The 13,075-nt window shown below is 31.4% G+C and overlaps 1 protein-coding gene across 2 annotated transcripts; it reads left to right on the top strand.

Moving 5' to 3' along the window:
- On the top strand, nt 4,107-11,973 carry LOC109345722 (histone-lysine N-methyltransferase ATX3-like). 2 transcript variants are annotated; one of them, XM_019584896.1, is made up of 23 exons: nt 4,107-4,851; nt 5,448-5,503; nt 5,585-5,783; nt 5,915-6,022; nt 6,121-6,189; nt 6,298-6,366; nt 6,464-6,558; nt 6,655-6,753; nt 7,169-7,304; nt 7,550-7,622; nt 7,764-7,863; nt 7,947-8,071; nt 8,487-8,632; nt 9,058-9,162; nt 9,794-9,858; nt 9,939-10,152; nt 10,353-10,442; nt 10,584-10,631; nt 10,756-10,845; nt 10,927-11,013; nt 11,234-11,308; nt 11,478-11,578; nt 11,702-11,973. In XM_019584896.1, the coding sequence occupies exons 1-23, from the start codon at nt 4,189-4,191 to the stop codon at nt 11,790-11,792; spliced, it is 2,904 nt and encodes a 967-aa protein (XP_019440441.1). In that variant the 5' UTR covers nt 4,107-4,188; the 3' UTR covers nt 11,793-11,973. The 2 variants fall into 2 exon arrangements, with proteins under 2 accessions (XP_019440441.1, XP_019440442.1); XM_019584897.1 differs by having other exon boundaries at nt 4,108-4,851; nt 6,464-6,552; nt 6,652-6,753; nt 11,702-11,972.

Here is a 13,075-nt window from a genome sequence, read left to right as displayed (position 1 = left end):
TCTTATTCACTTATTTTGACTATTTATATTAGAAGTATAAACTTCAAAGATTGACTATTCATTTTGTGATTGCTTAAGTATTAATTTAAGGACAATGCTTAACAAAACCCTTTAAAAATGATAAGGGTTTTCTAACTTGTGCACTTGGATGGGATAGGGAATGATATGCAAGTTAGACCTCAGATGGAAATAATCAGGCTAACAAATATAACAAATTTGGTATAAAAGGAATATTTATAGAGTAAAAATATAAAGGAGGAAAAATATATTTATTTACAAGATAAGAGTTTCACACATTTTTATTGTATTATTCATCATTAATAATTTAAGAGTATATACTCATTTCAGTCTCTCATATTTTTCGACCTTATTAGATTGGTCTCTCAAAAATCAAAAAACACAAAATAGTCCCTTAAAATTTTCAAATGTGGTTTAGTTAATCATTTTTAGCATGTCTTACAAACTTGATGAAGACTAATTTGACACTAAAAATAATTAATTTGATTCAGTATTTAAAATTTTCAAAGACCATTTTGGATTTTTCAATTTTTGGGGATCAATTTTACGTAAATATAATATAGTGATTGTATATAAATCTTTGCACAAGATAAACATTACCATATATGTTAACTGAACCTAAGATGTATAAAGCATGCCCTATTTAGGGATAAGAAATTAAACCATCTAAAGAATAACTTATAAACAATTTTAAAAAAAATCTAATGCTTCTGTTTTTAGAGGAGAGATGTGAATAATTAAGAGAGAAAAATGTATGAACAAATAATATAAAAGTTTTATATATTGTCAATGATATACTAATTATGTATAAATCTTTATACAATAGCATATAAATATTAAACTCATCAATTAAAATAATGATGATGGATGTATCTTTTGCATATGAACTTATGTAGTATTTGTTTGGATTGGAGAGTCCAAACATAACCATGGGATATTTTACTATATCATTTAAATCAAAGAAGTATATAAGTGTATTTTATAATATATATATTGATTCAAAACTTTTACTCCGGTCTCACAATTTATATTTTATTTAATTCATTCACTTATAAATAATATAAGACTTCTTAACGACATTAATTTAGGCTTGGAATATCCAACAATATTTGAAAAATGTGAGACTTCTTCAATAATGCTCATCTAGTGAACAATGTTGATTGTTATATATATAACAATATTGTTTGAAGGTTTCGTTCAAGAGAAAAAACTTGTATAAATATATATATAACACGTTATATTTGTATACAAGTATATTTATATTTTTTAGTATTATCATATTAAAATTTAATTATTAATTAAATTTTTAATATGTTAACAAGATTTTATTGATTATCTACTTATACATACATTTTTACACAAATCCTTATCTTCACTCACTCCATATTTGTTGTTAACAACTCCATTCAGTCGTGCTCCTCTTACTTCCATAAAAGAAACCTTTGCATAGTTAAAAGTGTTTTGGGTTTAAAAATGATAAACTTTTGTAGACGTGTTTTAACATTAAAATTATCTAATATTCAGATAATCTTTTTAATTTGAACCAAACACCACAACATTTAGCATTTTTACTATATTTAATGCAGAAAAACCAAAGTTTAGAATTAAAGGGAATGTACAAATCAAAGCTTAGAGATAATATTTATGCTGCCAGAATATAATAGCATATGGACAAAACGTCGTTAGATTTTCAGAAAGACCAAAATGTCAATGTTTTAATTTTTGTGAGTAACACTTGTTGAGATGGACAACCACATATCCTGAAAGAGTTTAGTTCTTTTATCTAAAAGATGATATGATAAGATAGTACAAAAAATATATATAACAAGATTCCAAAATGCTAAGGACAGTGACCACTAGAGAGTAGGATTTTCAGGAACTAGAATTCCACTTAGGAAATAGAGTGGGGCGGTATTAGATTATGAAATAATATAAAGTACAACAAAATTAGCACTTTTAATATAAATAAGGTTCTATTTTATTTTTAGGCCACTACATTGCAATTCATTGGTATCTATTAGCACACGTACCCTTATAATATTAATAATATTGTGCTATTGCTGAAAGAACGTCATTCAAATATTCTTTTTCAGTGTTGGATTACGAAGGCAGATATGTATCATAAATTCATACTAATATGAATTCTCATAAGTTCACATCAATGGATTAATTTATTTTATGGCCAGGTCGATAAATATTGTTTTCTACCTAATTAGAACTCGAAAATTGAAAATAATCTTATTGAACTCTCTAGAAGATTAAACTTTCTAACCAAAGTTAGTATCATATCTCTTACAATCCGAGGAAAAGGAGAGAATGTATAATTAATTTTCGATTGAATGAGAATGAATTACACAAAGGTACAAACCTACTATATATATACTAGTTAGTTAAGGCAGTTAAATAACTTTCTTATACAAAGGAAAAGAATAAACTAATTTTATTCAATACAAGGAATAATGAAGTCCTAAGTACAAGCTAAACCAAGACTGGAATAAACTTAAATAACAAGCCAAACATCAATATTATTTACATTCCCCCTCAAGTTGGGTGGTGGAGAGAACACAAACCCAACTTGGACACAGAAGCCTTGAATGAGGCAATGGGTAATGATTGGAGAATGCATCAGCCAACTGATCAATAGAGGCAATATGAAGGAGATGAAGCAACCCCTCTTGAATTTTCTTACGAATCACATGATAATCAACCTCAATGTGCTTGAATCTCTTAATGGAAAACATGGTTATGAGCCAAATAAATAGCTGACAGAATTGAGAGGAAGACATGCTAATTGTGTTGTGCTTCTTGGACTTCCAAGAGATGAAGGAGGATCTAAGAAAAATGCAAAAGCCTGTAATGGACTTCATAGTGTCCAAACAGCAAGCCCAGTCTGAATCGGCAAAACCAACAAGTTAATTTTGTGAGAGGATATATGATTATTGTTTTAATGAAAACATGGTATAAAATATAAGTGTCTTTTATAAAATCCACCTAAAAAAACTATCAATTTTTTTTATCATATGCTTAAAAAACACTCATTTAAACACAATGATATGATATTGTGAAGAAATACATATAAAAAACTATTTTGAGGCACTAAAATCATAAAATAGAGAATATGGGACCCATACAAGTACACTTATCTACAATCTATAAATATAAATCATCTATCTCAAATAGTGTCTCATTTTTTATCTCGTATTAATTAGAATGTTAATTTTTGTTTTTAAAAATGTTTTTTTATTCCTGTAAAAATATGTGATTGATTTAGGATAGAGAATAAAATATCGTCGAAGCAGATGATTCATGTCCGCAATTTATTACTAATCTACTAACACTGAAAAACATGATTCAACTATAATAGTAAAAAACTTGTACAATCAAATTGATTGGATTGTTTGTTAGGTAAGTATTTTTTAGGCAAGTGTAAGTGTGTGATTCCATTGTTGAATATATTAAATACTTAAACTAATATATTATTTTTCAACAAATTTTATTATTATTTATTCCTTTACTTTATCAAATCAATTAACAATTGCCAAAATTTGATAAAGGTGTAATATCAAGCTAAATCCTCTATTACTTTACATATATATTCATTCACCATATATATTCAACTCGAGTAATACTTATTTGTATATTCTAACCAAAGATACTCTCATATATTGATCCATTGATTTTTAGTCTTCCTGATAATCTAACACAACCTTACACAACTATATAAACATCTTGTTGATGAAGAATACCTTTATGATAAAAGTTGAAGAATAGTTGTAAATAAAAAAATTTAAATGAAATTTTGATCTATCATTATATACAATGAGTACACCATCTATTATTCATTTATATTATTTTTATTTAAGAGTCAATAATGATCGATTACTAGGTGTCGGGTGATGCAATGACAATATAAAAAAACTCATATTATTTTCTCTATTTTTAAAAAATAAATAAATATAATTTGTATTTGTATTATTAATAAGTAAAAGCAAGATTATTTAGATGAAAATGTGTTAGCTGGCGGCAACAAATTGGTAATTTTCCCGCTTTATTGAAAATTCCATAAAATTAGAACTCTCTCTTTCTTCTTCAAACACTCAACATTCAATTACATGTTCCAAGCGTTGTTTTTTCTGAATTAGGGTTTTGGAGATTTGTGATTTTCATATTATGAAGAATCAAATTTACAATCTGAAGCGCTGCAATCTTCATCAACAAAACGACACTCTTCAGAAGAAGCAAAAAATCAATCACTTCACCGACACAACTAATTCAAATTCAGAAGATTCTCCTCAACCTCAATTGTTGCGTTCATCACGTGGTCGACGCAGGATTCTACCTTCCAGGTTCAATGATTCAGTCCTTCATACATTGAATTTCAATTCAAGTTTGAAAATTGATGATAGTAATTTGGAGCAAGGGAATAGAGATGAATGTAGCTCAAAAAATTCAACTGTGTTGTCATATTCTGATGAAAAATTGAAGGATGATTTAGATTTGGTTGGGTTTCAGAAGCATGCTAGCATTAAAACGACACTTAATCGGAATCGTTTGTCATTGGTGAAAACGGATAGTTCAATATCAGGGATCGGTTTTCAGGGTTTAGATCAAAAGGGTAGTAACGGAAATGGAAAAAGGAGTAAGGAGATTTATAAATTGGAGGATTTTGCTTTGGGTGATATTGTTTGGGCAAAATGTGGGAAGCGATATCCAGCTTGGCCAGCTGTTGTGATTGATCCAATCTTGCAAGCTCCCAAATCCGTATTGAATTGCTGTGTTCCTGGTGCAATTTGTGTTATGTTTTTCGGTTATTCGAAGAACGGAAAGCAAAGGGTAAATTTATCTTTACATCTAATCTTATCTATCTATTGTCATAATTTTGAGTTATTTGTTCTGTTATGTTCTTTAGGAGAAATGAAAAAACAATGATGTTATTTTGGAGTTTGAATATTAGCAACATAGGTCCCTTTAATTATTCTTAACTTATAGTTTAGTCCCTATGTATGAGTTGGTCTCGAATTTACAGAATTTGCATTAACTGAGTTTATATAAGCTTTATTCATTCAAGGAGTAAACGTGGCCATCAGTTAAAAAAATAACTATCTCAAAAACATGATTAAGGGTCAGATTGTTTAAGCATTTAAAAAAAATGAATATTTTGATTAAAGGAATCATTATTGGCACTCGCACATATGTTTGGCTGTGCTTTTACGGAAATGAGAAGTAGCAACAGCAAAAAAACTGAAATTCAGCTTTCTGGAAAGCTATATTTTTCAGCTTCCAAAATAACCAATTTTTGCACAAATCACCCTTTTAAGCCTAAATAGACAGCCCCAGAATTCGAGGACTATATCATAAGTAGAAAGGGACTAAGTTATTCACTTAATCTGTTATTCAGTGTTGAAATCTAAATGAATGCTAATGGGCAGGACTATGCATGGGCGAAGCAGGGAATGATATTCCCATTCTTGGAATTCATGGATAGGTATGCAAACAATATTGGCTGCGATTGTTTCTGCAAGAAATAATATTTAGCATTCACTTGGTAAAACTTATTTTCGTTCAGATTCCAGGGGCAGACCCAATTGCACAAGTGCAAACCACGTGACTTTCATGTGGCAATAGAGGAGGCAATTTTGACAGAAGATGGCATTTTGGACTTGCACTTTGGAGCTAAGCAAATTACAAATGTTGATGCTCATCCCAGTGGCCTTATGGAGGGTACAGGATCCACAGTTGACCAGGAGCGTTATGACCAACACCAGGTGATATTAATTTCTTCCATTCTATGCCCTGTATGATCCTGAACTGTGATATGATAATTATTCCTGGAAGGTGTGGCCATAAATAAACCATGGTTACTTGTAGATTTTTATATGGTGAATAAACTGTGCAGAACACTACATCTTGTGCTAGCTGCGGTTTGATGTTGCCGTGCAAAACCATAAAGAGGAATAAGGATTCAAGTTGCCAACCTCAACCTTACTGTAAATATTGTGCAAAGGTTCTGTGAATGACTCATTTTGGATGTCTTTAATTTTTTTGCATACGTAAATTCATTGCAGACATTTAATTTTCAAAGTTATGGTTCTGTTATTGCAGTTACAAAAATCAAAACAATATTGTGGCATTTGCAAAAAGATTTGGCACCATTCAGATGGAGGGGACTGGGTAAGATTGTCTTCTTTCACCATTAGGATTCTGTTTTATTTAATTTACTTTTATTTGAAGGAAGAATCAAAATTCTGAGATCTTTTGGGGCTGAACTCTTTATATCAGGTATGCTGTGATGGTTGTAATGTTTGGGTTCATGCTGAGTGCGACAATATTTCCAGCAAACTTTTCAAGGTGCTGTATCATGGTCAACATAGAGCCACATATCATGCTTGTTTCATTTATTAGTTCTAGAAAATATGGAAGTTGACGGGCTGGTTTCTGGATGCAGGATATGGAAAATATAGATTACTTTTGCCCAGATTGCAAGGGAAAGTTTAACTGTAAATTATCAGAAACACAAACATCCGATTTAAAAATCTACAAGTAATTCTCTATTGCTTCCTCATCTCATTCTTGTTGGGGGGATTCAGCATTTTGATTATATTTGAATCTCATGATATGATACCTTTTTTGAGATAGATCAATAGAGAATAGCCAGATGCAGATGCCTATGATACCTGAAAAGCTAGCGGTAGTGTGCAATGGCATGGAAGGAATTTACATTCCAAAGCTTCATTTGTAAGCCTTTGATACCTTTTTGTATTATGCATATGATAACTTATTTAAATATTTGCTTTCTTCTTTATAGTGTAGAGAATTTTTTTGGTATTGCTCGCTCTTCTAAAATGCATATTTTCAGAGGTCATCTGTATCCACCTTTCCAATGTTGTGTTCCCACTTCTCTTTCATGTTCTTAGGAATTTCCTCAGAAAGTTGCTGTCTGTCTAAGTTTTTTTCCCTCTAACTAATGCATGCTGGTACATAGAGGGTGGTCCATATTATCTTGAAAAAAGAAACTACCCTGTTAATGAATCTGGCTAGGTTGACAAGCAACACAAATTTGCAGCCTGAAATCCAGTGAAGGAAATTTAGGTGATTGCCAATTATGTCATTCAAGAAGAATTTCATTGACCTTCTTTAAATTTTCTTGCAGAGTTATGTGCAAGTGTGAATTCTGTGGTTCAAGGAAGCAGAAACTGACTGATTGGGAACGACATACGGGTTGCAAAGCGAAAAAATGGAAATATAGCGTGAAAGTGGAAAGCACAATGCAACCACTAATAAATTGGGTTTGTATTAGTTCTTATTATATCAGAGAAATAACAAATTTATTGTGTGTTTGTCAGTTTTGTATTAACAGTTATGAATAATGATTATTCTAAATTGGATAACTTCAGTTCTGTCTGATCACTTTTGTTTTCAAACTCCCAATTTAAAGTATAAAGATATAGTGCTGTATGGTGTGTGTATAGTGTTTTTCCAGATTATGTTCTGCTTCCTTCTCATTATCTGAACCAGCTATAATTTTTTTCAGATCAGGGAACACAATTTACAAGCTGGAACTTGCCTGCAGTTAGATCAGCAGCAGGTGATTTCCTTTTTGCAAGGTAAATGTGTATTTCATATAAACTCTTACATACTTGAAGCCTTCATTTCTTTTAGGTGATCTAAATTACAGTCACATGTTTTCTCTTGAGTATATCTTTAAAATGGATGAAATTTATTTTATTTTTATCTTATTGTTACAGAGAAGTATGAGCCAGTTTATGTAAAATGGACAACAGAAAGATGTGCCATTTGCAGATGGGTTGATGATTGGGAAGATAACAAAATTATCATCTGTAACAGGTTTTATATATTTTTTAATAATCTTTATTGCAGGTTGTAGGAAGGAAAGTCAATCACTCAATGTGCACTTGTCCATTGTGCAGGTGCCAAATTGCTGTCCATCAAGAATGCTATGGGGCAAAGAATGTTCAGGATTTTACTTCTTGGGTTTGTAGAGTCTGTGAAACTCCTGATGTTGAGAGAGATTGTTGCCTCTGTCCAGTAAAAGGCATGTCATCTACGTTTAGTATTTTCCTGTCTGACCTTTTTATGATTATATCTATAATTCTATAACATATGCTATTAATTTCTTTATGAAAGTAGTAAGTGCTGGCTTGATCCAGCACTCTAACTCTTCACTGAGATATGGACAAATTTTCACTCATATTAAGATTTGACTTTGTTGGATCATCAATCTCTAAACCAGTGTACACATGCAATCGATTTTACCCATTTTCACTTAGTTAAGGATAATCCTTTTATAAGCTCCATGAAATGTGATTACGATGACGTCTGAAGTCCTTACAGTGTGCAGTTAGCATTTGAATATGCCTTTATGTTTTTCATATAATTTATCTGCCAAGGTCAATTCTGTTATCCAATGCTAGTTTGCTTTAAAAAAATTTGGGAGCAACCTTTTGCAGGTGGTGCTCTAAAGCCAACTGATATTGAGATGTTGTGGGTTCATGTAACATGTGCTTGGTTTCGGCCTGAAGTTCTTTTCCAAAACCATGAGGCTATGGAACCTGCCTCTGGAATCCTTATAATTCCTCCTGATTCCTTTTCGAAGGTAAAATATTGGGTTAACAGTCCTTGGAATGTATTTTTTTCAGCTACATCGTAGTCCAACTAAATTATGTGCTTATTTTTATTTCCACACTGAATGCGTTCTTTTAGGGGATATAAACATAATACAGTGTTAGTATTTTTGTTGTTGTAAATTTCATACCCCAGTGTAAAACAATTGAGACTAATTGCTTTTATTACTTGGGTACCAAGTAAGTCATTCTTAAAATTTGCTTTCCCAAAACACTTTCTGCCCATAATAATTCTAGACTAATTATCTGATCTGAACATACTTTATATTATCGTCCACCGTCAGTTCAACATAGAGATACGTGGTCATGTTATTTAATCACTTGGCTCTCCCATTTTTTCATTAAGCTTGGGTGATCTTTACTGTTACATTTATCATATAATGTTTCATATCTGCAGACCTGTGTCATCTGCAAACAAAGGCATGGTTCCTGTATAAGTTGTTGCAAGTGTGCTACATATTTTCATGTGATGTGTGCTTCAAGAATGGGATACACCATGGAAGTAAGTTTGTTGATTCTTTTAATTGTGAGTAGGATATTGATCTGAAACTGTTATTTTTCTTCTTAGCTTCTTTCTTTTGGTGTCATTCATAGTTTCATACAAAGTAAATACTTCATTTGTATTTTAATATCTGTGGTTTTTCACAAGGATTCGGGATATTGTTAAATAGCTTCAAATATAGGGAAATGTAGTCTAATATGAATAAGTTATGCTATCTCCCTCTATTAATGTAGTTTAACATGTTTAGTTATTGGGCTTAGTTGAGATGATGTAGTGCCTCATCACAACAGTTGTTGCCTTGTGACATGGGGTTACATGTTCAAATCTTGGAAATAGACTCTCCATTTGGAGGGGTAAGACTGCACATATTTATCCTTCGGAAACTCCACAATGTCGAGGTTCTTGGAGCCCTTATTGGTTTTAGCTGAGATGATAAAAGCGAGGATAAACTTGAAAAAAGTTAACCAATGCTTTCATGATATTTTCAAATTCCAGATAAGTTGAGACAAAATTTTATTTTTCTAGACAAAATATAAGGAGTCTGAGGGAGTAAGTTTCTGTACAACTCAGTGTAAAAATATGAGAGCAGCCACTGCTGGGGAAATATGTTAATATTTGTTTAAATTTACAGATGCATTCTGCAGAGAATAATGGGACTCAACAATCAAAGATGCTAATGTATTGTGCATTTCACAGGTTTGAGCTCAGTGCTCTAAATTTCATCTAACTTCACTTGTTTTTAAAATAATGTTTTTATATTTTAAATCCCATTTTAGGACCCCAAAGCCAGATTCAGTACTGGTTGTACATACACCCCTCGGGGTATTCTCTCCCAAAAATTTAATTCAAAATCACAAGGGATGCTTCAGGGGGTCAAGGCTGGTTTCATCAAAGAATGTAGAACTCCCTGAATCTCCAACCTCTCAAAGTCTTGAGGTTGAGCCACTTTCTGCTGCCAGGTGTTGTGTGAATGGGAAGTCTCTCAATAAGGTAAACATTGCAGCCACAGTATTATATTAACTTTTCGTCTTTTGTTTTATAGTGTCACACACACACACATATACTTTCAATATTTCAGATGCTTCCAAAGCTGTACTATTATTCTTTTATTGGCTTAAACATGTTTGTTACTTTCATTATATTATTATTTAATTTGCTTTCATTCAATTCACCTTCTTCTATATTGCCAGAGGGAAGATGTTCCAATAATTCACTTGCTGGGCGGACCAAACCTTCATTCTCTAACAGCAATAAGTCAATTGAACAGCAATAATAATAAGGTAATATTCATGTCTTGGTGCTTGGACACAATATGTTATAGACCTACTTCTGAAATGGAGAACTAGCCTTTGAGTTGCGACTGTGCTACATAAAAGAATGAAAAAAAATATCTTCTAAGTTCTTATCTTCTTTTGTGATAGGATGCTGAGGAATTTTCTTCCTCAAAGGAACGTCTTTGCCATTTACAGGTTAGTTAATCTCCCCCTTTGCTAAAGTTAACACTTCATTTACTTTATGTATATTTTAATTTCAAATCATATCTCATTCCTTTCCCCTTTGTTCTGTTTAATTTATAATAATTTGGGGTTTCAGAAAACGGAAAAACGCAGACTTTGCTTTGGAAAATCGGGTATTAATGGATGGGGCCTCTTTGCTCGCAGAGATATACAAGAAGGAGAAATGGTAACATACTAATTACTATGTTAAGATGATCACAAAAGATAGATACTTGCATGCTGCTTGACTTCTTGTGTCTATCTGCAGGTTGTTGAGTATCGTGGTGAGCAGGTAAGGCGCAGTGTTGCTGATCTGAGGGAAGCAATGTACCGTTCAGAAGGCAAAGCTTGTTATGTGAGTCTCTTGTTTGTGATATCAAAGTAAAACACTCTTATGTTTTTTATATCTGGCTGTAATATACTCAAACACTTGCTGCATCACATATTGAAACCTATTTTTTAGTCATGCGTACTTTTCTGGTTCATGTGGTAATGCCTGTTTTAGACAGGATGATGTTTAACATCAGTATTTATTGTAGTACTTTTCTTAATACTGAATCAAATCAATTATGCAGCTGTTCAAGATTAGTGATGAAGTGGTAATCGACGCAACAGATAAGGGCAATATTGCACGATTAATAAACCATTCTGTAAGTCATTACTGTTAAATCTTGTCTTTGGTTTTATGCTGAAGCTAGCTGGTTTCCTTGTACATTAGTTCTCCTTGTATGAAAAGAAAGGAGGAAAAATGCGAGTAATTAGATTAAGAATGTTGTGTTCTTGAAAAAAATATAATGTAATCCAATTTGCATGCTGCAGTGCATGCCAAACTGCTATGCAAGAATTATGTGTTTGGGTGATCAGGAAAGTCGGATCGTTCTCATTGCCAAGACCAATGTTTCTGCCGGTGAAGAACTCACGTACGGTTTGTTGTGTCATGTATATATTTTGATTTGATGTGTGCTAACAAGTGATTATGCAATCATTAGGATTTTGATTAGCCTGACATGAATTACCATTTTTTCATCTGAATGTTGCAACAGGTATGATTACTTGTTCGATCCAGATGAGGGGGATGAACTGAAAGTTCCCTGTCTGTGTAGAGCCCCCAACTGTAGAAAATTTATGAACTAGGTTTCACATAATCCGTTCAACTTGTACTCTATATTTTTTCATTCTTAAGTTCAATATAATTTGTCGGATAAAGGCTTGGTCGTTGTAAGTTCATTATAATTTGTATATCATTTTTACAATTGAAAGGAAAATTTGGCAGCCAAAGGGTGGAGACATTTTTGTAACTTAATATATGACAGTTTGATTGTGATATTCACAATTGAAAGATCATAGCATTGCACCTCTGTTATTTCTTTGAATAATGGATAGATCCACATAAGTCTTGCCAAATATGTTGTTAATCCCACATATATAATTTTTAGCAAACTTGTTTAATAAATCTTTCATTCTTCTTAGATTATTACTTCCTAGTATAATATAATTTATGAATTTACTTTAATATATAAGCATGTGGATACTATCAAAAATAATATCAACTTGTTCTAATTTTTTGTAATAGTAGTATAGACTTCAAAAAGAATTCTATATATCATAGTATAACTATGATTGAAAATATCATTGTAATTTATGTTACCATTATGTTGTAAAATAAATTTTATCAAAGATTTATTACTAAGCTGATGGCCCTCAAAAAAGAAAAATGAGTAGCCTAAATCTGACTAATGATCATTCTACATATCTAATCTTCATTCTAGGAGATCATTTTATAAGATGTTATTAATATTTGACTAGTCATCAATACGTTAGAACTTAGAAGCATATTGGAGTAATTATGTATAATATTATACTAATATTGTTAAAAAAAATTCTAAAGAATATAATAACTTTTTTACTTATAAGAGTTGATAAAATAAAATGTGTGTTCTCGTGATATACCATGTTTTCAGAGTATATAAATTAATTAAGAAAAGTGACATGTATGTCTAATATAATTCTTCCCATCTCCCACTTTTGTTAGTGATACATTATATTATATGATTAATAATGTAAGTCATGGTTAATCATGCTTTAAGAATGGCATTTTACAAAATCACTTGTGAACATAATAATAATGGGATAATGTAATCTTGGCTTGTTTTTAGCATTGGTTCACAGCCATACCAGTTATACATCCTACTTGTAAGAAACATATGTCAATGCCTCAAACATATGAACAACCATCTTCTCATCTAATAGAAAAAATGGAAAGACAAATGTTTGTTCTGTTTGTAATAAAAAAATATAATTTCATGCTAAATAAAATGATAAAAATATTATTATATATTGTATTTTGTTTGTTATTGTATAACATTTGACTCTTCAATAATGAAAAAATCCTTACTCTAAAGTCTAATATGATTAGG

Source organism: Lupinus angustifolius, chromosome LG04 (assembly GCF_001865875.1).
Source record: "Lupinus angustifolius cultivar Tanjil chromosome LG04, LupAngTanjil_v1.0, whole genome shotgun sequence".
NCBI lineage: Eukaryota > Viridiplantae > Streptophyta > Magnoliopsida > Fabales > Fabaceae > Lupinus > Lupinus angustifolius.
The sequence above is the reverse complement of the archived record's forward strand: the minus strand, read 5'-3'. Positions and strand labels throughout refer to the sequence as shown.

Bases quoted from the DNA above. Each gene is read 5' to 3' on its own strand.
- LOC109345722 (XM_019584896.1), top strand. From the start codon at position 4,189: ATGAAGAATCAAATTTACAATCTGAAGCGCTGCAATCTTCATCAACAA. The intron at 6,023-6,120 runs GTTCTGTGAATG...CTGTTATTGCAG, and splicing joins ACTGTAAATATTGTGCAAAG to TTACAAAAATCAAAACAATA. The intron at 6,559-6,654 runs GTAATTCTCTAT...TTTTTGAGATAG, and splicing joins TCCGATTTAAAAATCTACAA to ATCAATAGAGAATAGCCAGA.